General features: G+C 42.9%; 1 protein-coding gene across 1 annotated transcript in view; it reads right to left on the minus strand.

Moving 5' to 3' along the window:
• The window catches only part of LIN28B (lin-28 homolog B), a 78,885-nt gene extending 71,628 nt beyond the window's left edge, over nucleotides 1-7,257 (minus strand). Inside the window, exons 1-2 of the mRNA XM_018077837.1 lie at nucleotides 7,090-7,257; nucleotides 5,952-6,139 (exon numbers count right to left, since the gene is read on the minus strand). Coding sequence (XP_017933326.1) covers nucleotides 5,952-6,139; nucleotides 7,090-7,099 — 198 coding nt within the window. The 5' untranslated portion in view covers nucleotides 7,100-7,257. The remainder of the gene's footprint in view (nucleotides 1-5,951; nucleotides 6,140-7,089) is intronic.
• Between the last annotated feature and the right edge of the window lie 8,186 nt (nucleotides 7,258-15,443).

Below are 15,443 nucleotides of genomic sequence, written 5' to 3' on the forward strand. Positions count from 1 at the left end.
TAGGTTACATAAGGAGGATAAATTAAACAATATTTACATGGGAGTATACTTTTTAAAGAGTCTGAAACAAAACTCTGGGTGGCTCTAGATATACTTATACCTCAGTAATGTAGTTGCAAACCAGGACAAGCAACAATAACAACATTTTCCCCAATCTGACAATTCATTTCCTTTTAGCTTCAGTTCATGTATCTGCTTTGATATCTTATGTTTGTGCCTCAGACAAAATATCCTCTTCCTTCCAGTATCCCAACCCCTGTGCACAACTTCCTCAGTCTTGGAGAAAAGGAGGACAGCATGCTCTGGAAAGGGTGTACTTACTGCTCTGCCAAAGAGGTAATATCCCTTAAGACACAGTAGTCCCACTGCAGGCCTTTGGGCTACTTGAGATTTTTGCTTGTCAACATGCAATGTTTAAAATCCTTTAGCAAAATCTGATCTGATTTAACACCACTTAGGTTTAATGGTGTTGCTATTCACTCAAATGCTACATAGTTCCATCAATAAAAGTGTACTGTAATGTTGGGTTTAGATGTAAATGGACGAAATCTGGAAGGTTCAGAAGATGGCGGCTCCGTAACTTAAATAACCAAATTACAAGTTTCTTTAGACAACCATCTTAAATTATCAAGCTGTCAGTGAAGTATATTTTGCCATCTGTGTGTCCATAGGCAATATTTGAAATCTAGGAATGGCAAAATTAGTAGCCAAAATAAATAAATTAAAAAAAAAATCCCAATGCTGTACTGCTCCACACTGCAAATCCATGGTCCCCATAATTTAAAGGCAGTTTTCTCTGCATGCTGCAACACAGCTCGGTGAGTGCCAAAGCTTTGCTCCGGGTCCCCAGCAGGTACCCATCACAGATGCTACCTACACGCGCTGAGGCTGCTGAGCAGACTTTGACACCCACACGTTTGATCTCTGCCGGATCTCTCACACACATGCTCACTGCAGACACACGTTTACTCCCATTCGCTTCCTTCCTCAGCTTCCCTCTCTAAATCCTGCTAGCCACTTTTGTTTTGATTAGGACTGGGCTTGCCTGGTCCCTAGCAGAAGTAAAAGATGGCAAGGCTTTAATAGCATATTCTGCATAAAGACTTCTATATTCCAAAACAGGTACCGCTATGTCACATTTAACAATAAGGAGCAATGCAATACTGATCCCTCCTGCTTGCCTAGAACTTTCAGCTATCCTGAACAATTAAATACCTTTTTACATGCTCCCAATAATAAAAAAATGGAAAAGGTATGCTAGATGTATGAATGCATCCTTGCAAAAGCATGGGATTACATGTGCTCACAATTCAACATTGAGTGTAACATGCCATGCCCAACTGTGTCCTAGAAAAAGTAGTTCAACTGTGCCTAAAATACTAGGGGTTCAAAGAACAGGCATCTGATTCATCATCAAAAGGGATGGTTGGTCAAGCAAGGGAAAAGACTTTTCAGATGCTGCTTATATGTCTCATTTTCCATTTATTCTTCTGTTTACAGCCATACTAGTCTCACTACTTTTTCCTTTCTTTTGTTGAAGGTGCTTGAAATAATAGGAGCAAAATTTATAACATACAATGATAGTACAGTGCAGAAGAACTCAATGAAAGAAAAAAGACTTCCATTTTTATCAAATCTCGTAGTAACAGTAACTTGTAGCAACAGTAAGAAAGTTCAGATGAAAGTGAAAAATTTCAAGCCAACTATGTTCCTTTTAATGAGAAAACAAAATACACCAGCTCCCAAATGCTGCTCCTCCCTTCCTTCCTCTCCCCATCTCATAAAAGAGGATCCCAAAGAAGGATTGTGCTTAAGGTTCCACATTCAGAAATCCCTTAATGTGGTAAGAATTTTGAACTACAGAGCCAGGTCCCAACAAACATCATCTAAACTGAACAATCCATCCCATCCTGAAAGACCACATTATTGAGAAAGAGAAATTTACAACCATTGATATTCACATACATGTATTTAATTGTATCTGTTTACACTCAGCACCCTACCCTTCATTATCATCTCTAACATCTGGGCTTCACGCTAAGCAAAGGAAAAGAGACATGTTTCTAACTTAGTCTGTAAAAAGTGTGTGCAAAAAAGAATACACAGCATTTTTGCCTTACTGCCAGCATCCAAAGAAGTTGTACGTATCCAAGTTGTGTATACAATTTTGAAAATGCAAAAAAATTATAACAAACATCATCCTTTTCTGATTTTATAAGAGCTTCAGCTCTTCTTAGTTCTTTGCATTGAAGACCTCTTTTCACGTGCACCACAAAATGTTTCACTCACTTCACCTTTCCAGTCTGTTTTACCCTTTGAGAAATAGATTTTTTTTGTAAAATTTAACAAGACCCGCTCACAAATAACTATGTCCAGAATTCACATCAAAGAGAGAAGCAAGCTGTATTATTCATCCCATGGTAAGCTACTAAGAGTACAAATGACAATACTGAGCCAAATTCAGTAAGGTGCACATTCCTTGGATTTAACAGTGTTACAAAGGACAAACATTGCTACTCTTCTATTTGTTTTTGGGGTTTTTTTTGCAAAAGAAACAGAGGACCAGAAAACGACAGAAAAAGACAGAGAAAGACAGAAAAATAAAAAGACAGGAACAATGGACTAGGCACATTGCTGCATTGGTCATGTCTTGTGTTTGAAAAATTAAATTTTTTTAGGACTTGTAATTTTTATATGACCCTGAATGACTCAAACACATGACTTAAAGATACAAACTGTATCAGAATAAAGCTAAAAAGGACAAGAATGTAGACGTTTGTAAGTGTATACAATTCCACTGTAGACACACAGATGCACATATATAATGGCTGACGTGTTTCTACCTTAAATAACATATCTAGCTCTAAGTACCTCATTACCAGAAGGGTAACAACAATCTGAAGGTAGTTCAGAAAAGATCAATCCAAATGATTAACGCTATAGGAGGGACTTAAAAGGCAGAGTTAAAAACTCAATACTGCAGCTGTTTCACAAACGGTACTTTTGCTGAGTGAAAGGGGAGAGAAATCCGAACAAAAGCACTGTTCTCTAAATATATATATACAACTAACAAAGCACTGACTTCAGAAAAACATGACTATAATCTGCTCACAACCAAGAAGAAACTACAAGAAGAGAGCAAAATTATTTTTTAGAAGCTCAAAAGTCTAGGTATAGTGAGCTTAAACTATTACAGGAATTTTTACTTAAAATACAGTAAGTTTTTGCTCATAGCAAGATCTCATAAACTGGGCATAACCTCACCAAGAAAAGGTAAGATAAGAAAGTAAAAATACTGCAGCAGGGCTCAAGCTAGCTTTGACAGGACTTCGACTAAGTAAACTAGAAGCTTCTTTCCCCTGCTTAGACAGCCTGATTCTATAAAATGATACTAGTAGCTACAAACACTGCAGGATGAGTGAATGCATGCAACACTTGATGCACACAAATAAATGATGAAGTGTTTTCAAAGCAGTTTTGAACAGCAATATTTTGTTTCAACAGATTAATAAACTAACATCTTTGCCTTGAAAAGGACCTTTCACATGACTAAATTTTTCAAAAAAATGAAACTAGTAGAAATAGGGTCCAATTACTGTTCAGGCAACAGACTGTCTTGTACAACCAGCACTGTTAAATAATATTACAGATTTAAAGACATTTTTATGCTCAGGTTGCTACTGTTACCATTAGTCAGCTAACACAAAGCATTCTATATAGCAATATCACTTATCTAAAATGTACTTTGAAACACAATAGATGGCACTTCTTCCCATTACATTAAACAGAAAACTTCTGCTTTTGACTGATAGAAAGAAGATTCATGTCACCATTAAGTTTATATATATATATATATGTATTAGATTTAATCAGAAAGAAAAAGGTGAGAAATGTATTTTCTTTGTTGTTAGGGCAATCCACTGCAGAATACTAATAACTTCACTCAGTAAGACATATCTGTAAGTAAACTCAAAATGACTGAAGCACACAGTTTATGTGCAATGAAACATGATAGTTTTCACTGCATTTTACACTGTGATATGTCTTAGAAAACCAGGAGTTAGGATAAATTGTAGATTATTAAACTGTAATAAACAAACTTGTCTCACATTTCCCTCTTGTCCCCTCCTTTAGGAGACACAACTGAATAGCAACTTCCAAATTTACTACTACTTTATTGTTTTCTACGACTATTTTCCATTATGAAACCACACACCTTGTCTAGTATTACTTAAATGTATCAGGTTATCATGCAGTTCAACACTTCTCTATTTTCACAGCTCTAAGAATATCTTTGTTTCCAAATGTGTTTTTTATTAACAACACTACTATGCTTCAAATGTTTTTCTACTATTTGAGAACCAAAAAAATTACATACATTAACATAAAATTACATTAAGAAAACGAGAGGTTATCTTTAAAGTAAATTTATAAAACTCTAAAGAGCAATTTCACAACTTAAAAAGATACAAACAAGGGAAGAAAGGGGGGAAAGGAAAAAGACTGCTCTTTCTTTGAGAAGTACTTCATGCATTCGGTTCTAAAGAGAAAAAGCATCAGCAAACAGGGGGCACCTCATATGCCAGTACAAAGCAGGAAGTATAGGAATTCAGTAAGTTCACTATTGGTTTCTACACTTTGTACATAATTCCAAATGCAAGCAGCTATATAGAAGTGCAGGCCCTTAGGTGCAGGGCACTTATAAGGCAAGATCAGTTCACCCCACCACAAAGAAACATGCCCCACCAATAGTTTCTTTAGAAGATTCAGCCACCCTTTTACTAACCTAATCAAAGGTATATGCTTTAAAAAACCCTGGTGGAAAGTTACCACAAAATAAAGCCGGGCCACTAAATGCAACATTAAAAGGGAATCACTACATAATCATTGAACACCGCCCTGCCCCGTCATTGCAAACGTCATAGAAAATGGACAACCACGTAAAAAGATGCATTTTTGCCTCCCTAACATGGCCCTAGCCAAACCCAAAATGGTCTCTTTACCTGATACCTCTCTTCTGTTCTCTGATCACAGAGAATACGGGTGAAATTCAAAATAACATTGTTCCAACTGTATTTACAGAAGGACCATGCAAGGTCTACACATGCTCCTTCTTCACGAGCCATGGTACAAAACTCGGGAAAAGTTCCTTTATCATTTTGCACCTATTTTGCATTTGAAACTCCTTTGTGTGAAGACATTCATACCAGTTTCCACGTTCTAAACACAAAACCATCCACGCTGTTGAGCTTAAAAATAAAACCAAGGACCACCCCTTCTTTCCTCTTCAGCCTTACAGAGACGCTGCTTTTGGTCTGAATCCTTAATCGCTACTTTTTTTTTTCCCCCAGAAAGGAATAATTAAAAATCAACCAACCAAACCACATACATGCTTCAGAGTATCACCACAGGGACGCTCTCAGGTCTGAATTACTACAAAATAACGCTATAATTATGTCTTAATTTCACTAACTAATCTCAGATGAGCTTTTAAAAAGTAATTCGAGGTTTACAAGTAAACCGTTTAAAACTACTCATATGTTATTTGAATGAATCCCGACATTTATTTATCCTTTTCCCAGCTTAATTTTAAACAGTTTCAAGGAAAGGCTTATCTGCTTCTGATCAGTCTGGTGACAAATGATAAACCTTAAAAAGTGTGACATTTGAAAATAAATAAAAACCACAGGAGACGTTTCTAACCAAGGAGAAAGATACGAGGAAACATTATCTCTTTACACAAATCTCCAGCCACAGAGACTAAGCACAATCTAACGACCTTATTTACTCAAATTGTAACGCTGCCAACAAAACCACTACCTAAGGCAACTTTTTAATTACAGATGTTCCTAAATACCTAGAAAAAAATAGGTTACTTCACATGAAACCAGAGTCCCACTGAACTCAACCAAATGTGGCAGGCTGAGATGGAAGACAAAAATGGGTCTTACTTGGTGTACAAAGACATCAACTGGAGACTCCAAGGGGCTTCCCTCTCGGTTGCTCATGGAGATGAACCCGAATCCCATTCTCACATTGAACCATTTGCAATGGCCGGTTCCGTGCAAAACCTGGGATTCCTCCTCTTCTTCCTGCTCCGGCAACTTTCCGGGCTCGTCTCCACCTTTACTCGCCCCTGCTGAGGAAGAGGGAAAGGCGGAGGGGGGTGTGTGTAAGGGGTGAGGGGGAAGGGGGGGGAAAGAAGGAAGAATGGGACAAGATGCAAAGCAAAGAGTTAAATTCTGGTAACATCCTTTTGCCGCTGTATAAAGGAGCTACTACAAACGGAATAGGGGAAAAAAAACCCAGGAAAACAAAGCAAAATCAAAAAGCCAACGACGAAAAGTGCATATATTTTCCTAAATCCTAAAATAAAACACCTTCTCCCCAAAATACGTAAAAAAATAAAATCACCGGAGGTTACAGAGAGGAAACACTGCGCACGGAGGCTCTCCCTCTCTCTGTGCCCAAGGCAGCCCACGTTTCTGTACATACGTGTATTTTTCCATTTAACTCCATCTTTCAGCCACATTACAGCGCGGAACGCGATACTTTACTTGAATATTGCTGGTTTAACACCGATCCCATTTCTCAACAGAAATTCTCAGCCCAATTAGTCTCTCCTCGCAAGGCGCAGGACCGGGGGGGCGAGGGGGGAGGCCGGCCGAGGAGGGGTGGAGGAGAGAGAATAAGCAAAATTGGGTAGATTGCACAATTCGTTATTGCACATGCAGCGCCGAAACCACTATTTTCTAACGTGTATCCATCCCTCCTTGGAATAAACTTTCGATTAAATTTGGGACAGGTGTACAGCCGTTTTCTCATCCCACCACTGCAACTGTGCTTAATCAAACAGGAACAATTCAAACAATAGCCCCCTGAAAGCTTTTCAAGTTGTGAATCGGTGTGGGCGGTACGGAACAGTTTTGAGCTGGGTAACAATGGGTTTGGAGAAAGCCCCCTTGCGCGAGCTGCTAAAAAAGGGTAATGCATAGTTGGGTTAAAAGCGGGTGGGGGAGGAGAGGGGGGAGAGGGGGAGAGAGCGAGCGAGCAAAATTCATAGTAAAACAATAGAAAAAGAAAATTAACCTTCGGCCATGTTGCCCCACGGGCCCTCTGCTCCAAACTCGTGAGATGAAAACTTTCCCTGTGGATCGAAGTGGTCTTCTGCATTAATCTAACATCCTGATTTTGAACGATCGCAAATTTAGCTCGCATGGTCTAATGTGCTTTCCCTCTTTGATTTTTCCCCGTCTCTCTCGCTCCGTTTCTGGCCCCCTGCGCACACGTGACTCGGTCAATTACATGCTTTCTTGCTACTAATTTCACATCGGATCCTTAAGGGGTTGGCAGGAGGCAGGAGCAGCCAATCGCCATTTCAACTAGCTTGACACACCAAAATAATTTATGAATGAACAAGAAGTTTTCAACACGGCGCTTTTTTTTTTCTCCTTCCTTTTCGGACAGCTAATCTGCACGCTTCTTTACGGGAAATAGAGATGACGTATTATTCTGGGGTTTCTGCCCCCCCCCCCGTGCATGCACAAATCCATAGGAAGATCCGTGTGTTTCTAGATACAGCCCACGGAACAGCAGCTACATGTAGGGGCGGCCGTGCAGAGGAGATTATGGGGGTGTCTGTGCCCACTGCAGGCGGGGTCCGCGTACGCACACGAAGGCGAGATGCTCACGGATGAGGGACACACGTGTGTACAGACACGGACGGGGGACGCCGGGAAGCATCTGTGTCACCCTCTGCGCAAAACGTGGGCAGATGTATAACCGGATCGTTACTAATTTCGCATTCAAATTAAAAGCGCGCCGGAAACGCGATATCACCTTAATATGGCCCAGAATGTGCGGAGGTTTAGCGTTTCAAAACATTTCTGAAGGGGGGATGGGGCGAGGAATTGTACTTCACAGGTTTCTCCGCCATCTCTTTCCGGGGGAGGGGATGTGATTAATGACTTCCTAAATAAGAGACTAGTTTTCAAGCGAGAATTGGACTGAACCTCAATCAGCAGTTGGGAGAGGACTGTCAGAGAAAAGGATTTACTGGAGAAGAGGAGGGCGGAAAAAACAAACAAACAAACAAAACCCTTGGAGAAGAAGACAAAGAGGGGAGGAATAAAGCTGACCGGGGGACTGCTGTTTTAAGTCTTCACTGCCAGCGGGAGAGGGGATCCAGTTCGTTAAAGAAATGTGTGATGGGTGAAGGGCTTGGTCACAGCCCCTTTGCAAAGGCACTCCCCTTCCGCGCTCACAGGTACACAGCTATCGCCCTGCCCTCTAGCCTTTCCGTTGCTGTACTCACCCCCAAATGCTCTTAAAATATTTTTACAGACGTCAGAATAAACAAACAGACTAATTAGGTGAGAATTCGTTTTATTTTCCATCTGTTCATCTCCGTTAGTGTAAAGGTACAGATGACAGTATTCTGTCCTCATCACCACCTCCTCGCATATAACCTCGCTTTACATCCAGTATTATATCTATCTTAAAAACATTGCCCATACCTATTTAAAACCTGGGCTCAATGACTTTCTTATTAGCCCACTCCGTCCCGCCCGGCATTCTGTCTTATCCCAAGGACACACAAACAAAAGCCAAAGCAACAAACCGATCCGTTCAGAACCTGAATGCAAGGGACTTATGCATTTGCAAAGCACTTGCTGTTGTTTGGGAAGTGGCGTCGATCAGTCTGCCCAATTAAGGGGAACGCCTTTGCCCCCGTGGGCCTGTTTACTCCTTTTGTTGCCTTTCAGGAAAGCGTCAATTCCCCCCCTAGCGCCTCATTTCTGTGTGAAACACCGAGTTGCAGGCTCCGGGTGATCGTTTGCAAGAAAGAAGTGAGGGTGGGCAAGAGTGTACAAATACAAGCAGCCTGGCAAGTGGAGCAGAAGCTTTAAATCCCGAAATTCCTTTGCAGTCGTCAACCGTAAATTTCCTATAGGTTATTTCAACAGTGAGGTCGACTTCCTACACTGACCTGCCTTACGCATTGGTGCAACATACCGCTGCTTTTGGCTCATAACCTCCCTTCCCCCCTTACAACAGCGATTATGTTAAAATATTAAATCAGTAATTTTATATGCTTGGATCTTATGACCGGGACGGTATCTAATATATAAATGTACGAGATTTTAAGCCACGTGAAACTCCAGCTATAAAAATGAAATTAAGGTTACCGGAAGAAAACAATGTTTACACCACTTATTTGAAATGCCCAAGAGTACTTATCTTGTGGCACAAGGGCACTTTTATAAAATACGAGATCTCTCTACCCTTCGAAAAGAGAGAAAATATCCTCTTTAATGCCATTTTAAAGGTATTTATTTTGAAAGATTGATTTATTTTAACGACATTTGGTATAAAAAATTCTTAAAGGCTAGAATATTGGTTAAACAGACACAAACGAGTGGATGGAGTTCATTAAATGGACAAAATGTCTTATTAGCAAATTTCAGTGAAAAAAATCAGTATGTGTTCTTCGATAAATAAAGACTACAAAACGACATAAATAAAAGTCTGTAAATATATTGGTTGTAAATTATTTCTTACGTTGCAAAATAAGTGCAGATTTTGTAAAATGGAGGGGGGTGGGATTTGCAATGGGTCTTTACCGAGATTTTCAGGCCTCCAGTATTAGTGGAATTAAGGTTGGGGTCACTGGACTGGTCACTGGTGTCAGATGTTATCGACTCATTCATTTCCTGCAAGGGACATCAGCCTTTCAAGTTTTGTGGAAGGTAGAGAGCTGTTGCCAGCTGAGAACTCTCCGGGAAAGATAGGGGGAAAAAAAAAAAAGGGAAAACTTAAAAAAAAAAACCAACCCACGAACACCCTTCCAAAATTCACTCCCAAAGAAGAGGAGGAAAGAGGACAAAGAGGGAAAAAACCCTACAGAACAAGCCAGTACGTGGAAAAATTAGTCTAATGGTAACAGTTTATCTATTAAAAATATTTCTATCCTTACATTTCGCTAAATGGATGCTAATTTTGGTAAAAACAATTATAGGAAGCTGGAATAATTGTCTTTCTAACCCTAACCACCACTCCCCCCCCCAAGAAAGAAAGATCTTCACCGCAAAAAAAACCCAACAAACAAACGAGAAACACAAAGAACCCAAAAAACCCCAAAACAAAATAGGAAAAAGAAAAAAAACCCACAAAATCCAAACAAATGATGGAGCACCGTGCATTTGAAACGAAACGCGTGTTTTACACTTGAAAGCAGAACTCGGGATGCTGCCACCACTTCCCATTTCAAAGCGCAGCCAGCGCTCCTCGCCGACGGGCAGGCAGTAGGGGCAGGGACGGCGCCGGGGCGCCCCTGCCCCCTCTCCTCCACTGCCCGGGTTTGGCTGCTCGGCGCCCCCCCGCCGATGTTGGACGGAATGAGATGCCCGTCGTGTTTCTTACACGGTTTCTATCGAAACCGGCTCTTCCTGGCGCGGGGGCCGAGGGGGGCCTTTCCCGCCGCTCCCTACGGCCAGGACTCCGTGCCGGTGCTGAGCTGTTCCCGCCAAAACCCTCTCACCTACAGTGTGGGCGCCAAAGCCGCCTTCCCTTTCCGCCGACGTGCAGCGCCCGGGCGAGGGCGGGGGTTGCCAGGGGCCCGGCGGGCTTCCCTGCCGGCAGCGGTTGTGCCGCTCGGGGGGAGGGCAGGGAGAGGAAGCCGCTTCCTCCGCTCCTCGCCCGCCGGGGCGCCCTGGAGGGTGAAAGTCGGGCGCCCACCGGGCTCGGGTGTCCAGCGGCCGCGCTCCGTCAGCACCCCAGAAGCTGCGGTTTCTCCCCTTAAGCCTCCCATAGCGCCGGGCTTTGTCCCTGGGCTTTTGTTTCACACTTCCAGAAAATGCGGCTCTTTGCCGGCGGGGACGTGGCGGTGTGCCTTCCCGCGCCTTTGGGAGAGCAGGGTCGGACGTGCTATAGACACTGCCAACTTCCCGCTTTGCCCTGGCCGGGTTTATTACCCTCCGTATTAATGCCGCGGATTATTATTAGAAAACGTGTGCGTTTGGGTTTTTTTTTCTGTTGTTGTTGGTTTTTTTGTGGGGTTTTTTGTTTGTTTGTTTTTTTAAACAAAGCACAGCGCCGACTCAACTGCGCGCTGCCCACGGCTCAGGTCTACCAGTGACGGGATTTGCTCGACGTGCGACTGCGGGATGTGAAGTTACCGGTTTTATAGTGGCGCCCTTCGCACCACTCAGCTCTTTTCGGGAAATGCCGTTTCAGAGCGCAGCAGGGGCCTCTCTCCCTTCGCCCCCGCCCGCCGCTAGAGCAGTTTTTTGGCTGTCCCGGTGCTCTTCTCCCGTCACACCTAAGGTGGGCGCGCAGGGCTGCCCGGAGCCCGCCTCAGCTCCTTTACGGGAACCGGGCGGCCCCCGCCGAGGGATCGCGCCGCCGTTTGCAGGCGGCGCTGCTCGAACTGACGGCTGGAGTGAGGTTCAAACACGAGTTTTACGAGCATTTTTTGTTGAAACGAAACGCGGCGGCTGTGAGTGTCTCGCAGGTCCGCCCTGCCGTCCGTGGATCTCTGCTGGCAATGCTGGCGGCTTGCTGGGGAGACTTACAAAATACTGGGAATTGCTGTGATCCCGCGCATGATCCGCGGGCAGGAGGACGCGGTAGGGACTCACGCGGAGCGCTCGGATACAGGATGTGGTCTCACGTACATTACCGTCTCTCAGCTGCGGATTTGCCACTGATAGTGGCCCGACGGATTTAAGGAGGCTCTGGCCAGTCGTCGCGGTAGACCGTCTGACAGGGCTGACACCCCAAGGAGGACCGGCCCTCGCGGAGGCACCGGCCGCACGGCCCGCTCTCACCGCTTCGCCTCCCGCGAGGTAGGCGCAGGGCCATGAGCGGGCGGGTTTGTGGATCGGGCGCTTTCGCTCCAGCCCCTCTCCTCACCTGTGACAGCCGCACCGCGCTTGGTGTGCGTACCCCAGAGGAGACCGCATCCTCCCCGACGGGCAACTGCCCAGACGCTCTCGCCTGCGCCAGCCCGGCGGTGACAGGGGCAGCTCTTCCCGCCGCAGCACACAGGCAACACCCGGCCCCTGCCATCGCCCGCCCCGGGCTATCTGTCTCCCGGCGCCGTGCGGGAGCCGAGGACGCGCGTATCCCTCGGGCGCGCAGCGCCCTCCGCGGGGAGCCCCCGCTCGAACATGCGGCGGCCCGGGCGGCCACGGAGGGTGCCAGGGCTGAGGGGTGGACGGGCTGGGGCCTGGAAAGGCAGTGGGGCTGAAAGGGCAGATGGGCGGCACTGCTGAGGCGTCGCGGTGGGAGGGGGCTGCGTGGCGGTAACGTGACAGCGGCACGATAGTAACTCGAGAAGGAGGTATGTTAGCGACTGAGATGTGTGCGCCCACTGGTGCGTCTGCTGCGGTGGTGGTCGTGCAGCGCTCATACAAACCCGTGGGCTCCCACAACTTGCGACAGGTATCTGAGGTGGGGTTGCTGTAAATAAACTTTCCTTACGTAATTGTTTATTTGTCTTGCAGAAGCAGAACACTCAAACTGCATCAAAAAACAACTCTGGAGCCTGTGCACGAAATTAACGAGTCTTCCCCCTCCCACCCAATACTCATGTTCATCAAAGTCAGCGGGACAGAAGTGCTGCAGCTGACAGGGCTAACGCCCCCCAGGGAGGATACACAGTCAGCCATGTAAGATGCTACAGAGAAGACTGACCTGAGCATGAGGAGACCTTCTTGAATGACCTCATCGTCTTCTGAGGAACCTAAAATCAGAGAGCTGGAGTCAGTACCGTGTACATTGTACCAGAGTACCATATTTAATTACTACTTCTCCAGTTTAACAGCTCATTGGGAGGCCAAGAATGCCAGGGCATTGACTCTATGAAGTGACCTATAAACTTACTCTTTGAGACTTACCTAGCTCATCAGAACCACAATGAGATAACCAAGGCGTAAGATAAAAAATCAGTCACTGCTTTTTTTTTTCCCCCTAGCACCAGTAAAGACCCTTTCATTGGTTTCTTATGAAAACTATGCAGTTGATAACAACAGAGGGAAAAGACACAGATTTGCAGAATATTTGAAGGTGTTTGTTTCCTTTATCAATAATTAATTGCAATAGGTAACCTAAGAACTAGCGACTTGTCTTTACTATGCTTAAATTGTACATATTAAGCAATCAAGTCATACCTTGTGTATGATTAAGGGAAAAAGCCCCAATAAAATAATTGTACAGGATTCTTTCATGGTCTAAATTGTAACTCAATGCCAATTTATAAATATCAAAAGAAAATGCTTTCAATTATGTCAGTGATAAAACTGCATAGTAATGGTATTAAATTCTAGGTCTCAATCTGAACAAAACCAGCCCATCATATAAATACAGATGTGTGACTCGACTGAAACTTCATGGAAGGTGTACCTTTGGTCTAGTTGAGAAAGGCCTGGCTAATTTCATAGAATGCTAATAAAAATATAATGCAGAAAAAAGCACTGCAGATGGCAGAAAGCATGAAGAAAAATACCTTGGTTTTGCAGTAAGTTTGTTACTTACGCTGCCCAGTTTGTTTACCAAATGAAAGATGGATAAGAGCATGCACAAACTCACCTGCCACAAGCCTGTCCTCTTGTCACCCTCTACTGTCTTTTTGAATAATCTATCTTAACTAAACCCCACCAAAAACGGTGGGGTTTTGATATATGATATTTTGTTTAGATATAAGCCCAGTTCTCTACTCTTTCTGAGAAATCTGAGTTTTGTCTTCTTTCCAGTTTAAAAGCACATCTGGACAGTTATCTTACTCTCTTATTAAAAAAAAAAATTAGATATCCTACTAGGAGTGAGCAAAGTAAGAACAAGAATGACCAAAGTCAAATGAAACCCAAATTTCTCTCTAATTTCTCTTCCCCTACAGTTAGTTATCCTCAATCCTTTCCAACAACAGAAATCAGAAGATAGGGTAGCAGAATCTTTCTTTTCAGTGCAACAACACTGGCAAGCTGATTCAGTTCCTCTTCTTTTGTAATAACTTAGTTTTCCACTGGAATTGTGTGGACTTTTGCCATGTATTAAACCTAGCTCTGCTTTTACACCTTCAAGCACTGAAGCCCAATCTCTTGTATCTGTTTCTTTGTTCTGCCAACCTGTGGCTATGTGGCTTTTGTGTCTTTCAGATTTACTTGCATTATTTATGCAACATAATGAAATATGCAAGCATAGAGTAAAGGATCCGTTCTTGGCTTTGGCATGTAGCCTGCTTCAGTTTATGAAGGGATTGAAAATAAGTATTTGGGGAGTGGTACAGGAACTAAAAGCACGGAAGTACAGTTCTTAAAAATTGTAGCAGAAAACAGCACAAGTTCAAGTAATTCTTGTTTCCAGTACTGCCATTTCATAACACATTTGTAAGCATCACATGTTTTAGAGGGTCAAAAACATGTAACAGATTATTAAGCAGAAAAAAGATGTACTTTTTTTGTAGTTATTACAAAAATCTTCCTGATACGATGCCCAAAACTTGACTTAAAGGATATTAGTGTAGAAAAGCCTGGGCATTTCAATTCTGTAAACTCATTTAAACAGATACTTTAAACGAGAAACTATTTTGGCATGTATTGTGCTGCATCCTACTGAAAGAGGTAAATTCCATTTAAATGGAATCAGGTTTGGGCTCTGAAATGGCTCATGGTGAACTCTCTCCTGTGCCTCCTTATGCTGTACAAACCACAAAAATATTTTTGCATTTTAGTTCTGAAACTATCTCAGCATTTACATGAACTTTGTAACTGCAAATAAGTAAATAAATGCTGCTTAGAAATTTTGTACTAGATAGCAACGTGTTTTTAGAGAAAAAGTCCCTTCCTTTGAAAGCAACCCTTATTATAACTAGGCATTCATACCATGTGGAAGGATACTATAACAGTAGGCACAAAAATAATGCAACAGAACACCGTATGGAAATATTGCTGGCTAGGAAATGGAATGAAAAGTACAGTATGGGTTAAAGGCACACTGACAAAAACCCAACAAAGGTAATCACCTTCCCTTACAGGTAGCACACAATGTAATTCAGCTTACTGAACAACTTATGTATTTTTTGACAACTTATTGGTCAGTAAAAAATAACAGCAAGTTTATATATATAAAAAAAGAATTCTCTTAGCTATGGATAGTTTTGAATTCATTAGCTTAAGTAAGTTTGCTGCCAAAGGATTTAGAAATACAATTCGCTTGGAAGAAAGTAAAGCAGGCATATATAGTTACTCCATTTAAGTAAGTTATATACTTTTCTCTAAAAGTAAGTTTAAAAAAAAATTCAGATGTTAAGCCTTTTTCTTTCACAGTCAGGGGTAGCCAGGAGAGTGATTTCTTCCACAGATTAAAGCCAGCAGTATTTTTTTAAGGAATGCTGGATAATGTAAGTATGATCAGAGCACAGGAAAACTAGAAAACAAACCACC

The sequence above is a fragment of the Manacus vitellinus genome, unplaced genomic scaffold (genome assembly GCF_001715985.3).
Source record: "Manacus vitellinus isolate BGI_N305 unplaced genomic scaffold, ASM171598v3 scaffold_4_pilon, whole genome shotgun sequence".
NCBI classification, from domain to species: Eukaryota; Metazoa; Chordata; class Aves; order Passeriformes; family Pipridae; genus Manacus; species Manacus vitellinus.